This window comes from Ovis canadensis, chromosome 17, assembly GCF_042477335.2.
Source record: "Ovis canadensis isolate MfBH-ARS-UI-01 breed Bighorn chromosome 17, ARS-UI_OviCan_v2, whole genome shotgun sequence".
Taxonomy (NCBI): Eukaryota; Metazoa; Chordata; class Mammalia; order Artiodactyla; family Bovidae; genus Ovis; species Ovis canadensis.
This window is the reverse complement of record NC_091261.1, coordinates 79810242-79824989: the sequence shown is the minus strand read 5'-3', so window position 1 is coordinate 79824989 and position 14748 is coordinate 79810242. Positions and strand designations below refer to the sequence as shown.

General features: G+C 56.0%; 1 protein-coding gene across 2 annotated transcripts; it reads left to right on the top strand.

Moving 5' to 3' along the window:
• The first annotated feature begins 4175 nt into the window (after nt 1–4175).
• LOC138422226 (putative SEC14-like protein 6) lies at nt 4176–14312 on the top strand. 2 transcript variants are annotated; one of them, XM_069556875.1, is made up of 12 exons: nt 4176–4466; nt 6717–6792; nt 7529–7572; nt 8545–8604; nt 8697–8885; nt 9213–9308; nt 10801–10861; nt 10977–11060; nt 12772–12878; nt 12953–13092; nt 13192–13361; nt 13559–14312. In XM_069556875.1, the coding sequence occupies exons 1-12, from the start codon at nt 4305–4307 to the stop codon at nt 13669–13671; spliced, it is 1302 nt and encodes a 433-aa protein (XP_069412976.1). In that variant the 5' UTR covers nt 4176–4304; the 3' UTR covers nt 13672–14312. The 2 variants fall into 2 exon arrangements, with proteins under 2 accessions (XP_069412976.1, XP_069412977.1); XM_069556876.1 differs by having other exon boundaries at nt 4273–4466; nt 9258–9308.
• The last annotated feature ends 436 nt before the right edge of the window (nt 14313–14748 follow it).

The following is a 14748-nucleotide window of genomic DNA, read 5'->3' as shown; positions in this document are numbered from 1 at the left end:
TCAGCCTCAGTGGTGCTGACTGGCGCGGCCCTGGTGTGTTTGCGTGTAGGGGGTGTGACTGGTGGGGATTGGGGGAGCCCAAGGCAGCACAGTGGGCACCTGTGGACAGAGCCCAGGGGTTCAGAGCCCAGGGGTTCAGAGCCCAGGGGTGGGACAGGGGTTGGTGTGTGTCTGTCACATGCTGAAGCCCTTTGTGGTTGAAGGACTCCCGGGAGGTCCCAAGACCTAGAAGATCGTGTGGGGGCGTGTGTGTGTGTATGCATGAGAGTGACAGGGAGGTGGGGAGCACTTAGCAGGCCCTGGATCCAGGCTAAGGGTTCCTGGCACAATCTCATTAGTCCTCACAGTAACCCTTTGAGATAGGCGCAGTCGCCATCCCATATACGCATATGAGACTCACATTCTGAGAACAGAAGGGAATTGCTTGAGATTTACGTTGCAGGATGAATCAGACCCTGTACTAAACCATCTCCCCAGGACCCCAAACCCTTTTCACAGCCAGTATCTGTTCACCCTGTCCCTGCCGGCTCCCTCTCCCCCACTGACCTCTTGAGGCTGCCTCATCCTCTGCTTGGGCTCCAGAACTCCCTCAGTCCTGGATTTCCCCCTCCCATCCTAGGGTTCAGTTTAATTATCAAAAAAAAAAGGTATTTATTAGCTGTCGGTTGTGCACCCCAGCCTTGAGCTGGTCCTGAGCAGACAGCAGTCAGCAAGATGGCCCAGGCCCTGCTGGAGCTCACGTCCAGAGAGCAGCCATGCACGTCAAGAATGAGCAATCAGGGTGGGGATCTGTCAGCTCCAACCACCTGCCTCCCTCAGCCTCCCCAAGGGGACAAAGGCCTTTCCTTACGTCTCTAACCAGGAGACAGCCGCCAGATGTGGAAGGCAGAAATGGCAGCCGGGAGACTCTTGGAGACCTGTTTGTGCCAGGCTCCAAACCAAGTGCTTATATATCTTATCCGAATATTTACAGCATCCTAGCTTCAGAGACCAAAGTTCAGAAAGGTTAAGTGACCTACCCAAGGTCACACAGCTACATAGTGCCAGGATCAGAATTCGAAGCCAGAGAAGTCAGCCCGATCAATCACTCAGCCTCCCTGGGCTTGAATCAGTCTTCCTGCTGGAGTGAGCTTCTGGTCCAAGCAGGGTAGGAAGGAAAGAGGGTGACCGACTGTTTCAGTTTCCGGGGGTCGACCTGGTTTGAGCCCTGAAAGTTCCCACACTGCAGGAAACACCTCAGTCCTGGGCAACCAGGACTTCTGGTCAGCTTAGGGCCGGTTTGACCCCACCAACCACCTGGGGCTACTGCCTGCATCCTCATAGTGTTCCTTGTAGCAAGAGATTTGCACACTCTCGGAGTCTTTATTTTATTCATAAGGAGAGATATAAGCGGAAATAAATAAAACTGACAATAGCTAGGTGTATTTGCAGGAAATGCTGTAACTGACTCCACACTTATTAGAGAATTTTCCCTCCTTTTATTAATCAGAGAGAGATGTGACTTAGTGCAGTGTTATAACTTGCTGGCTCGTGGAACCCCGTAATTCTATTTCCCTGGAACCCTAAGGGCCTAGAAATGCCAATAATAATCTGATATATTATTTCATTATTTATTATTATGAATATTGGCACTTTTAGGCCCTTTAGGGGATCCAAGGAGAACAAATCTGGCCGTTAGTAGATGCTAATAACATAAAGTACTTTATCAGCATTTATCATCTGCCTGGTTTGTTTTGAAATCAGTATAGTTATTAACTCACATATTAACATAATTAACATTTTGATAATGAGGAATTGCCAGATACTGAGCAACCACCCTGTGCCCAGCACTGTGCCATGTGGGAACACGCTCAGTACCCTTTGCTGCTCTGAGAAGGTGATGGAGACACAGAGAAGCAGAGCCGTCAGCCCAGGGTCACCCAGTCAGCCAACCATAGAGGCAGGACGCAAACCCAGGTCAGTCAGCTGCCAAGCTGGTGCTCGCAGCCCCTAGACCTTCAGCGCCATTCCAGTTGGCCACCTCAGCCTCAGGACTGAGGGCTCTTCCAGGGCTGAAAAAGTAGGAGGTCTCCAAGCGGCCCTGCGAGGGGGTCGCCTTCAGGAACCGGACTGCCCTTGCTACACCTGGACAGCAGAGGGCGCCATGGTACCAAGTTTAGTCTTGGCGGGTTCTCTGTTCCTGGCCAGCGCCGGGCGACCAGGCCTCTGTGGGCCGGACCTGTGAAAGCCAGGGAGGGATCAAGGCTGCCCCCAGGGGGACATTCAGTGAGACTACTTGTTCTCTCTGTTACGGGTTGAACTGTATCCCCTGAAAAGACATACCTGAAGTCCTACCTCTCAGGTCCCTATGACTGGCATTTGGAAACAGGGTCTTTGTACATGTAATCAAGCAAAGACGAGGTCCTCGGTGTGGACCCTAATCCGATACAGCTGGTGTCCTGATGAGACGTGGAAGTGTCATGTGAACACACATGGACGCCCAGGGACCGCGCCACGCGAAGACGGGCAGAGGTTGGCGTGCTGCAGCTACCAACCTAGGAACGCCAAGGGTGACGGCCACCTCCGGAAGCTGAGAGGCAATGAAGGATTCTCCCGGAGTTTCAGAGGGAACGTGGCACCTCGATTTCAGACTTCTAGCCTCCAGATCTGTGAAAGAATAAACTCCTGTTGTTTGAAGCCGCCCAGTCTGTTGGGACTTTGTTAAGGCAGCCCCGGGACAGTAACACACTCCCCCGGGTCAGCACTCTGCCCCTCACCTGGGCCCCTCTTTCGTCCCTCCCTCAGGCTCGCCCCTAAGAGCCACCCTCCGCCTGTAGCCAGAGGCCGTCCTCTGCTCCAAGCCCCTCCCCCACCATGGTCCCTGCGTCCCCTTCACGAGAAACCAGGCAGCCGCATGCCTCTGGGGCTTCGCACATGCTGTTCCTATGGTGTAAAGCCCCCTTCCCTTTGCAGGCCTCACACTGTTTTCAAAGCACGCTCTGCCTTCTCTCTCTGGGCACCCTTCTCTGACAACCCAGCCCCCAGGCAGGTTCGGGGCCTCCAGGCTGCACATTGCGGCTCGGCTAGCCCAGGGTCAGAGCCATGGGTCTGCCTGTCTGCGAGGCCCCTCCAGGCCAGGGCCTGGGTCTTATGGACACAGTCAGCCTCCGGTGGCCTGGCACAGTCAGCTCTTAAGAAATGTTGAAAGACAGAGGAAAGGGCCCAGTGGTTAGGATTCCACGCTTCCATGGCAGGGGCGTGGGTGCAAATCTCAGGGGGACTTAAGATCCTGCAGGCTGCACGGTCGAGAAAAAGGAAAATAGAGAGAAAAATGGGAAGGAAGAGAAGAAAGAAGAAAGGAGGGAGGGAGAAGGTGAAAAAGAGGGAGCGAGAATAGGGCAGCGGGAAGAGAGGGAGCTATTTCGCCCTTGAAGGCCGACTTCACACCTGTCCTAACTGACCTGGTCCCTTATCCCTGCCGAGGGTAACGCCTTAGCCAAGGCACACGCAGGGGTGGTTTCATTGGCAGAGAACTCACGTGACCCTGGGGTGGGGCCCAGTCAGGGGGCAAGCTGAGGCACCAGAGACCCGTATCAGAACCGAAAAGGGAGAGGCGGCCCCTTCCAGCTTCCCTCGCCATCACTTCTTTGGCAAGCTCTTATTGAGCACCTACTGGGTACACTGTGGGAGTGCTTCTCTCAGACAAGTACCTACTGTGTGCAGGTCCCATGCGCACACGAGCCCCCCGTGTCCTGGTTTTGGGCTCTGGCTTTCTTCTTGTCCGCAGCTGGGGCAGCTGACTAGCCAGGAGCTCCTGTCACCACTCACTGGAGGCCAGGTGTGACCCAGCTCCAGGTGACACACCCACCTGCTGGATCTGGGCCTGGGGAGTTCTCTCCTCACCCCTGAAGCCTCGTGCCCTCAAGGCTGTGATGAGTCATGGGCAGTTGCTCCAGACACATGGGACGGCCACTGGAGTCTGGGACACACAGTGAGGTTCCAGGCCTCTGTCGGGGGTGAGTGGTGGCCTTCCTGGCTCAAGGAGGCTCCTGCTGGGAACACAGGAGCCGGGGGCGGGGGGGGGGGGGGGGGGAGGCGCCGGGAGGCAGGGTGGAGAGCAGCCCCTGTGTGTGTAACGACAGGCGGCGTCACCTTTCAACATGCTGTGGGGCAAGCTTCCCTGCCCTTGTTTCACAGAGGAGGATGTGAGTCCAGGCCAGTCAGGTCAAGGGTCAGTGCCCTAGGCACCTGGCAAGGAATGACCTCGGCCAGGAAGAGAGGACAGGCCTGGCAGGAAGGGGTGGGGCTTCTGGACAGGGGTAGGCATGGGCGTAGCTACCAGCTCAGCAGAAGACAGGAGGGCCTGCAGGGAGACACACAGTGGGGCCTGCGCGCAGGACCAGGGAGCCGGACCCCACACCGCTGTGGGCAGCATGAGTGGGCAAGTGGGTGACCTGAGCCCCTCGCAGGAGAGGGCACTGGCCCAGGTGAGTGTGGCAGGGGGTGGGGGAGGGGAGGGTCCTACACGGGCCTCAGTTTCTCCTAATGCCCCAGGGGCCCCGGAGGTCCCTCTGAGCTCTGTAGCCCCAGGTCTCTTCCCAACTCTGAGGGTCTTGGAGACCAGCGTCTGCACTAACGCTGTCCAATAGAGACATAACACGAACCGCAAATGCAGGCTGCCTATGTCACTTCTAGCAGCCACATTAAAAAAGGGAAAAGAAACAAGTGAGATCAATTTTGATAATATATTTTGCTCATTTACTTTTGGCCGGATTGTAGGATCTTAGTTGCTGGACCAGGAACTGGCCCTGGGCCTCGGCAGTGAAAGCCGTGTCCCAACCACTGGACTGCCGGGGAATTCCCTAGAATATATTTAACCCAATAAAGCCAAGTTGTTACCGTTGCAACAGTGATATGTAATCAATTGCAACAACCTGTAATCAATATAAAAGGATTGCTGAGATTTTTTTGGTACTAAGTCTTCGGAATCCTGTGTGTATCTCATACTCACGGCAGATCTCGATTTAGACTGGCCACGTCTCAGATATTAGTGGCCACCCTATTGGGCCCCACAGGTGAGCGCTGCAGGGGTGGCAGGTCCCAGCCTTAGATATGACCTGGGGGACTCAGGAGCAGGCACGCGTTCTTTCTAGCTCGTTGGGGTCTTTCTCTCGTGCCTGAAAACGGCAAGTGAGGGCTCCAGGCACAGTCGCTCACCTCAGTAGCATGGAGGGAGGCCCTGAATCCTGCCTTCGAAGAATTCTACATCTGAAAGAGGGCAGATTCCAGCTAGGCTGGGAGAATAAGTCCTGTTACTAGACAACTGGGGTCGAGGATTAGGTCCAGGGGCCTCTCTGGCTGTCCCGAGGCTGGGACTCGTTGCTTTCACCGCCAAGGGCCAGGGTTAGATCCCTAGTCCGGGAACGAAGATCCCACAAGCCCCGTGACTCAGCCAAAACAAACAAACAGAATGAGGTCCAGATCTTGGCAGAGCAGGTCATGTGAGCCTCAGATTCCTCCCTTGGCAGGGGAACGGGTGTACTAGCGGTATAGCCTCAGGATGAATCAAGTGATTAGCTCAGGGCCAAACACTCCCTTGTGCTTCTTTCTTTCTTTAAATATGTGTTAAAAAAAAATTCTCCGTTTATTTGGCTGCATCGGTTCTTAGCTGTGGCATGCTCGGTCTTTGTTGCAGCATTTGAGATCTCCTTCTTTGACCAGGGATCAAGCCCAGGTCCCCTGCGCTGGGAGCTTGCAGTCTTACCCACTGGACCATGAGGGAAATCCCTTCCTTGTGTTTCTGAGGACAGAGGTTATCAGCTCATTTGGGGCTGGGGGGCCCAGAGCTAGTTCTTTGACCCTCCTACTTGGAGTCAAAGGAGACTGAAACGCAGGAAGAGGAGAATGACCCAGGCCAGACGGCACTGGGACTGCTGAGTCCTGGTCCAGGTCCATGAGTCCCGAGAGCTGGTTATGTCTCAGAGTCAGTGACATTCACACAGAAGTGGCGCCCGAAGCCCTCAGCCCCTGGAGAGGGCTGGGGCCCAGCTAAACTGCCCCATCACCTCCTGGGGCCTGTCTGCAGAGGGTCTTCTCAGGCTGGGTGGAGTCACCCCTCATTCAGGCCTGGATGATGGGGTCTTGATCAAACCCATGATTTGCCTCTTGCTGTGTGACTCTGGGAAAAGTGCTCTACCTCTCTGAGCCTAGATCCCATGTCACTTACCCTCCCACCTGAATTGACCTGGGGGTTCCCTGAGGATGGAGAGCTGGGCCCTTAAGAGGACCTACCCTGCCCCCATTGATGTAAGGGAAGTGTCAGCCCTATTAATCTCATTTATTCCACATTTCAGGGAATTCCCAGGCAGGTCCAGAGGTTGAGACTCTGCAGTTTCACTACTGAGGGCCTGGGTTCAATCCCTGGTTGGGAACTATGATCCCACGAGGCACATGGTGCAGCCAAAATAAAAAAGGAAAAGAAAAAAAAAATCTACATCTCATTCTCTCTTTGGGCAACTGGTTCATCACTATTATGCCATTTCCCAAAGGGAGGAAGGGAACTGTTGTGACTTGGCCCAGGCCTCGGCTCCCCCAGCACAGGTGGGCCCCCTCTGCTCAGGCAGCCTGTTTCCCGCGGGCAGGCGGGGTCTGCAGGCCTGTGGGACTGGCCTGTCCCCTGCGGCCATGGGGCACTGCGGAGCCCTGCCCACCCGGCTCTCTCCCTGCTCTGCCCTCAGTTCCGGGAGAACGTGCAGGATGTCCTGGCCGTCCTGCCCAGCACCGACGACTACTTCCTGCTCCGCTGGCTCCGAGGTGAGCATGGACGGCAACATGGGATGAAGGTCAAGGGCATATGAGGTCTCTCTTGTGTCACAAGTTGCCCCAAATCACAGGCATTGGAAGCAACCACAAATATGTATTATCTGTGTACACAGCTTCTGTGTACAATTTTAATTTCTAATCAAGTAAGTATTAACAGATATAACCTAAATAAACAAAACTTCATTGGCATCCTTAGTGATATTTGAGAGTGGAAGAGACTCTTGATTTACATAATTCCCGGCTCTGTGATTCCACCAGATTTGGAGGGTCTGATCTCTTCATGCCTTTGGAGCATTAGGAAAAGAACCCTGGGCGCAACAGGGTCCCCAGGGCCCTGGCAGTGGCCTTGGGTGTGGCAGGGACTCCATCTGCTGTTTCTCTGGGCACCTTGTCTTCCTGGCTTCCTCGTGGGTAGTGCCTTCTTTCTCTACCTGCCACCACCAAGGCCCACCCAGAGGCACACCCACTGCCATCCGCCCAGGGAATCAGGGAGGCAAGAGGTAAGGGGGCCGGGGAGCCCTCCCAGCCCCCTGGGTAGCCACGGCCTGACCCTTCCAAGGCAGCCCCCAAGCACTGGGCGTCCAAAGCATTCTTCCCTGAGCCCCTGGACTCCTCCCAGCACCTCTGAGTGGACAGTAACCCAGAGGCCAGTAACCCACCAAGGGGCCCAAGCTAGGACTCACTGCCGCCAGGAGTCCACAACCACCACCCTATCTCCTCCTTGCAGCTCGGAGCTTTGACCTGAAGAAATCAGAGGACATGCTGCGGAAGGTGAGGGCAACCCCTGCCGGCCCCGTTTCCTGCCCCTTGCGGCATCTCAGCTCGTGGGCCAGGGACTGAATGCGGGCCTTCAGCCACGAAAGCCCAGAGTCCTGACCACTGGACTGCCAGGAGTTCCCGGTCTTTCCTTCTTTCCATCCTTCTTCCTTCCTTCTTTTCCTCTTTCCTTCCCTCCTTCCTTTCTTGCAATGACCATCTACTGCACCTCAAAAGTGAGCCTCGCTGGTTCTCGCACTGGGGAGAGTGCAGTGGCGGAAAGAGAGAGAAAAGAAACCAGATAAATAAATAGACAAGTCAGTTCCTGAGAGTGGAAGTTGCCACCAAGACAGTGAGGCAGAAGGAAGCGAGGGAGGGCAGGAAGGCCTTCCTTGCTGAGGGTGATGTGTTGGCTCCGGCACGAATGCCCAAAAGGAGGCAGCCGTGTGACGACTGGAGACAGAGGGCAGGGCCGTGCAAAGGCCCTGAGGTGCGGGGGAGCTGGAGTAACCCAGGCGCCCAGGAGGTCATGCCTTAGAGAGAAAGGGGAGAGATGCTGCTGAGTGGGTGGCCCAGGCCCATCCCCGGGGACCCAGCAGGCCACCTCAGGGGTCCAAGCTTTTGACTAAGGGTGACTGGGAGCTGGGATTGGAGTTGGGGTTGGTCTGACCCTGCTTGTGGGACTCCCTGGGAAGCCATGTGGGGACTGGAGCCGGGGACCAGGAGGGACGACTCAGGGAGAGGCAGCTATGGATGCAGGCTTCACGAGGTCCTTTCGGAGTCTTTCCATCCTCATCTGTCAGACCCCGTCTCCTCCGACCCCCTCACGTCCCCACCCTCAGTTCTGGGTCCGTGGAGCCCGGAATGCCCTGGCAGGCCCTCAGGGGTTGCGGGCAGCGGGGCCTGGTCTGGCGTCCCTGGGTCCCCGCAGACCCTTCTGCTCAGGGGGGTCTTTAGCTGCGCGACCCCTGCCCCCCGTGTCTCTAGCATGTGAAGTTCCGGAAGCAACAAGATCTGGACAACATCCTCACGTGGCAGCCCTCAGAGGTGAGCCCCCGGCGACCTGCCCGCCCCAGCGCCCAGCTCTCCGCCAAACCCGCTCCCAGCGCCCAGCCCTGCCCTCTCGTGCATCCATCCAGGTGGTCAGGCTGTACGAGCCCAGTGGCTTCTGCGGGCACGACAGGGAGGGCAGCCCCGTCTGGTACCACATCATCAGAGGCCTGGATCTCAAGGGCCTCCTCTTCTCCGTCTCCAAACAAGAGATGCTCAGATTCAACTTCTGGAGCCTGGAGCTGCTCCTGCGAGACTGCGAGCAGCAGAGCCAGGAGGTGGGGGTCCCAGGGCCCCTCCCAGCCCCCTGGGCCGCCGAAATCTGGCCCCCTCCAAGGCAGCCCCCAGCACGGGGCACCTGCCTCCCGGAGCTCCTCGGCTCCTCCCAGCACCTCCGAGTGGACACGGTTCGGGTGACCTGCCTTCCCAGGGGCAGAGGAGGGGAGGGTGCCCGTCGGGACGGCCCTGTCTCCCTGCACCTGGCTTCCTGGCATGAAACCTCCACGCCAGGTGGAACCAGGATAAGCCGGGCCCAGCCCTACCTCCTGTGGGCTGCGGGGGGCCCAGGCCCTCCTGGGGTCTCACCTCTCAGCATTCCCTTGCAGTTGGGGAAGAAAGTGGAGAAAATCTCGACTGTTTTTGATTTTGAGGGGCTGAGCCTGAGGCATCTGTGGAAGCCAGGAGTGGAACTTGTCCAGGAGGTGAGGGCGCCCCACCCAGGGGGCCTGGTGTCCCCTCGCTTGCTGGTGTGGGCTGTGTGTGGGGAGGTTCTCCAACTCCACCCACAGGTTTGCGGCTCCTTTTCTTTCTTTTTAAATATGTATGTATTTACTGATTTTGGCTGCCAGATCTTCCCTGTGGCGCACAGAATTCTCTCTCGTTGAGGCTTGATCTTAGTTCCCTGACCAGGGATCCAACCCACGCCCCCTCCAGTGGAAGGTGGATTCCTGACCCACTGGATCACCAGGGAAGACCCTGCAGGGATCCTTTCAAACCCGAAGTGTCTCACGGCTGTGCCAAGCCACAGCCATCACCCCAGTATCACCACCGCCCGTCCGGGAGGTCACAGCAACAGGACCTGGTCCCCAGGCCGGTCAGGGTCCCCGTGGGTGTCCCTTCCCCTTTTATACTCCCTCCCCGCTCACCCCTCTCTTAACTGGGAGGGGGCTGGGAGCAAGTCGTCTTCGGGGGTCCTGAGGAAGGAAGGGAGACCCTGATAAGATCTGCCTCCCCCGAGGCAGCCAGCCTGCCTTTTCTTTCTGCTCAATCCAGGATAGCAGAGAACCTAAAAATTTTAACATTTCAAGAACCACCACGAGCAACTTCCCGGCAGTCCAGTGGTTAAGATTCCATGCTTCCAGTGCAAGGAGCGCAGGTTCAATCCCTGGTTGGGAAACTAATCCCATAAGCTGTGCAACGAGGTCTGAAAAAGAAAAAAAAAGAACCACTATGAAAACGTACTAAATTGAGAACACCAGACTCAAAAGGCCACATATATTCCCTTGATATGAAATATCCAGATTAGGTAAATCCATCAGAGACAGAAAGCACACTGATAGTCAGCCAGGGCTGCAGGGAGTGGGGAAGGGGTGACTGCTAATGGTACGGGGTTTCTTCCGGAGTGGTGAGAATATTCTGCAACCAGACAGTGCTGACGGTTGCGCAGCTTGGTGCATACACTGAAGCCGCTGAGCTCTACACTGTGAAAGGGTGAAATTTACGGTATGTAAATTACACTCCAATTTAAGAAAAAAAAAAAAAGCCATGCCTTGCAACTTTGAATGTTTCTTATGCTGGAAGCCGGAGAAGACAATGGCACCCCACTCCAGTACTCTTACCTGGAAAATCCCATGGGGTCGCACAGAGTCGGACACGACTGAAGCGACTTAGCAGCAGCAGCAGCAGTATGCTGGAAGTGTTTTGTTCCCAAAGCCACATAGAGGGGAACCTTCCAGAGACATGACTGAGGGGGATTTTTTTGGTCTGCAGGAGGTGGGGTCATCCCCTGGGAATCTGTCCAGAATTTGCGCTAGTGGCCTCGGGGGCGTGCCTGTGATGGGGACCCAACAGACTGGACAGCGGGAGCTCCTCTTGCCTGGGGGGTTTTGGGGCGTCTGGAGAGGCCTCAGGGCCCTAGGGGGGCGGCATTTAGGCACCTGCGTCTTGTGCGTTGACCTGAATTTGACCCTACAGTTTTTCTCGGCACTTGAGGCAAACTACCCTGAGATTTTGAAGAATTTAATTATTGTGAAAGGTGAGTGAACCAGTTCCGTATATGCATAAGTGGGGTGGGGGGCAATGCAGGGGACATGGAGGCAACAGGCAGGGAAAGGAGACCCCAGGAAACCCTGAAACGGTGCCTGTCTCAGCCCCCAAGCTCTTCCCGGTGGCCTTCAACCTGATCAAGCCGTACATCACTGAGGAGACGCGCAGGAAGGTGGTGATCCTCGGAGGTGAGTGGGCAGCTCCTCTGCAGCTGAAAGCCTGAGCTGAGGGCGGCCCCTCCGCAGACCTGAGGGTTCCCGAACGCGAGGGCACCAGGCTCGGGGACACAGCTGCTCTGCGGGACCCACTCCCTTAGGCAGCAACTGTTGAGGCCAATGTGTCCACCTGCCAGAGGGCTGAGGGGCCAGGGGGGCTCTGAGAGACCCCCAGAGGCAGCCTATGTGAGGACCCCCAATTCTGGATTGAGGGACGTGAATTTGACGGTGACTTTGTCTGTTATGAGCTGCAAGTGGGCTGAGTCACCGGCTCTGTCTGGGTCTCCGGTTCCTCAGGCTTCCCTGTAAAAATGGGGAGAATAAGAGGCAGGTGTTTCAAATTACACGTGTGCTCAGCCGCTCAGCCGTGTCCGACTCTTTGTGACCTGCTCTATAACCTGTCAGGCTCCTCTGTCCATGGGATTCCCCAGGCAAGAAGACGGGAGTGGGGTGCCATTTCCTTCTCCAGGGGATCTTCTCGACCCAGGGATTGAACCCCCATCTCCTGCATTGGCAGGCGGATTCTTTACAACTAGCACCACATGTGAGCTGCAAGTGGGCTGAGTCACTGGCTCTGTCTGGGTCTCAGATTCCTCAGTTTCCCCCCATAAAACGGGGAAAATAAGACGCAGGTTTTCCAAATTACATAACTGATAAAATTTGGAAATTTAGAAAAATATAGAAATATATAAGGAAGAAAGAGTAAATCCTGTCACTCAAGGAACTATTATTAACATGTACTATCTTTTCAAACAAACTCATTTTAAAAAATGGGTTCATACCATGTTATACTGTTTTACAACCTACCTTTTTCACATACTGTGTGATAAACTTTATACTATTTTGGTGAAGTCCAAAAGTTAGGTTGTTTGTAATTTTTTTTTTTTTTCACCATTAGGGAAGAGTGAGGCGTGAAGATGCTTATAGATGAATCATTGTACACGTCTTTAATTTTTTTCCATGAAATAATAGCCTAGAAATGAAGAGTTCTTTTCCCTTAAAGGAGAATGCACGGGGGAGTCCCTGTTGTTTCTGTGTCCACACCCCAGGGTATGTTGGGTGTTCACCTCTGCTCCCTCCTGCTTTGCTCCCATAATGCTCTCGTTCCTTCGTGGACCGACCTTGGCTTCTCAGAGCAGCGTTGGGGGAGGAGGGCTGATCCACTTTGCCCCCCAGTTCTGAGAGTGCTGGAGCTGCAGGAGCTGAGGGCAGGGACTGACTGGAAGGCTGAGTTCAGTCTCCAAGGGAAAGGCAAGCCCAGGGTAGAGCCAGCCTGTGCTCAGCCTCACGCTCCAGGAGACATTGATCTGAGTCCCTGCAAAGATGGTGGTCCAGTGGTTAGACTCAGCACTTTTATTGCCAAGGTCCCGGGTTCGATCCCTGGTCAGGGAACTAAGATCCCACAAACTACGTGGCGTGGCCAAAAAAAAAAAAAAAAAAAAAGATGCCTCATGGGCCAACACCTGGATGGATAGTGGGGGGTACCAGGCCTGAAGGGGCAGGAACTGGTCACACAGACACTTTGGACCCAGATCTTCTTGGCTTCTGTCCTGGAGGTACTGAGAGCATGTGGGAGGCAGGGGGAGGCTGTCATATGGCACAGGACGGCCCTGGGCTTGGCCCCACTGCCCTCTGTTGAGCCCCTGACCCCCCCCCCCACAGAGCCCCACTTTTGTCCCCACAGGCAACTGGAAGCAAGAGCTACTGAAATTGATTAGCCCTGACCAGCTGCCCGTGGAGTTCGGGGGGACCATGACTGACCCCGACGGCAACCCCAAGTGCCTGACCAAGGTCCGATGCCCAGAGGACGGGGAGGAAGGGGAGATGGCCGTGGTGCGGTGCCCGCTCACCACCCTCGCCCACAGATCAACTACGGGGGCGACGTGCCCCAGCATTACTACCTGCGCAACCACGTGAGGGTGCAGTACGACCACCAGGCGACCGTGGGCCGAGGCTCCTCCCTGCAGGTGGACAACGAGATCCTGTTCCCGGGCTGCGTGCTCAGGTGGGCACGGCGCCCCCAACACACACACACACCTGGGCACGGTCAGGAGGGGCCTGGAGCCCAGGCAGGTGGCGGTCAGTGGGGCCCTGTCCCCTGCAGGTGGCAGTTTGCGTCAGACGGAGGGGACATCGGCTTCGGGGTTTTCCTGAAGACTAAGATGGGGGAGCGGCAGCGGGCCGGGGAGATGACGGAGGTGCTGGCCAGCCAGCGCTACAATGCCCACATGGTGCCTGAGGATGGGAGCCTCACCTGCACGGAAGCCGGCGTCTGTGAGTGTTGGCAGGGAATGGCTCCTCCCGGACCTGGGGGTGGGGGGCGGGTGCATTGCTGTGCATCAGGTCCCACCAGATAGGGGGCCCTGGCTCCGGGCTCTCATGGGTGGCAGTGGCACCCATGTCTAGTACCTGGACAGGAGGGTGAGGTCCCAGGTGGGCGTCCTCTCTGAATGTCTGTCCCGCCAATGTAGACGTCCTGAGGTTTGACAACACCTACAGCATGATCCACCCCAAGCACATCAGCTACACCGTGGAGGTGCTACTCCCGGACCAAACCTCCCTGGAGAAGATAGAGAAATTCTAAAGCCTCGCAGTTCCCGCACCCTCCTCTGCGGCCTCTGGGTCTGCAGTGAGCTCACAGCCTTCCCTGGCCAGGCCCCCTCCAAGGTCCCCAAGGATGGGGATCCTACAGAGCCGGTCCCAGCCCATTTGTCACAGTGGGTCTACATCTTCGGAGCTGCTGGAACCGTGGCGCCAGAAAAGCAACAGAAAAACTCTCCAGCCCCTGTGACTCAAGCTCAGAGAAAACTCCTAGGCCCTTTTCTACCAACCGATACTGAGTCGTGAGTTCCCGTTCTGAAATACATTGTGTTAAAACAAAAAAATGTGCAGGGCTTCCCTGATGACTCAGTGGTAAAGAATCCGCTTGCCAACACGGGAGACACGGGTTTGATCCCTGATCCGGGAAGCTCCCACATGCCGCAGAGCAGCTGAGCCCATGCCCCGCAACTACTGAGCCTGCGCTCTGGAGTCCAGGGGCTGCAACTACTGACGCGTGAGTGCCCGAGAGCCCGTGCTCCGCAAGAGAGACCACCACAGTGGGAAGCCTGAGCACCACAACTCAGGAGTGGCCTCCCTCTCGCTGCAACTGGGGAACAGCCCACGCACAGCAGTGAAGACCCAGCACAGCCAAAAATAAATAAATACTTTTTAAAAGAAAGAAAATGTGAAATATAATATGACTGACAGAACTGGAAACAATTGCCACTGAAAAGACAATGCATTACTCATAGTTCCCAAGAGGAGAGGGCATGGATGCCACAGGGGATCACCCGGAGAAACAGGGGGCGTGGGTGGGGGGCAGGGGGGTCATGAGATGGAAGGAGGGGGAGGACCTGCGGGCCAAAGCCTTTGTTATGGTTTCCCCAGAAGGAATGGGTGAGGCGGGGTCAGCAGGCTTAGAAGTGGCTGTTTTGAGTGATTTCCGCAGGCTCTGGGGCCAAGGGGTTGTCCCATTTGTCTGGAACCTGGCGCTGGGTACCAGCTGCCCTGAATTTGAGCCTGATACAGGAGGAGGCTGGAGTGTGGGCTCTGTGTTTGAAAAGCACACTCGTGGGCAAGACTCTCTTCTTGTTGTTCAGTTGCTCAGTGGTGGCCAACT

Bases quoted from the DNA above. Each gene is read 5' to 3' on its own strand.
- LOC138422226 (XM_069556875.1), top strand. From the start codon at position 4,305: ATGGGCGTAGCTACCAGCTCAGCAGAAGACAGGAGGGCCTGCAGGGAG. The intron at 8,605-8,696 runs GTGAGCCCCCGG...GCATCCATCCAG, and splicing joins TCACGTGGCAGCCCTCAGAG to GTGGTCAGGCTGTACGAGCC. The intron at 13,362-13,558 runs GTGAGTGTTGGC...CCGCCAATGTAG, and splicing joins CTGCACGGAAGCCGGCGTCT to ACGTCCTGAGGTTTGACAAC.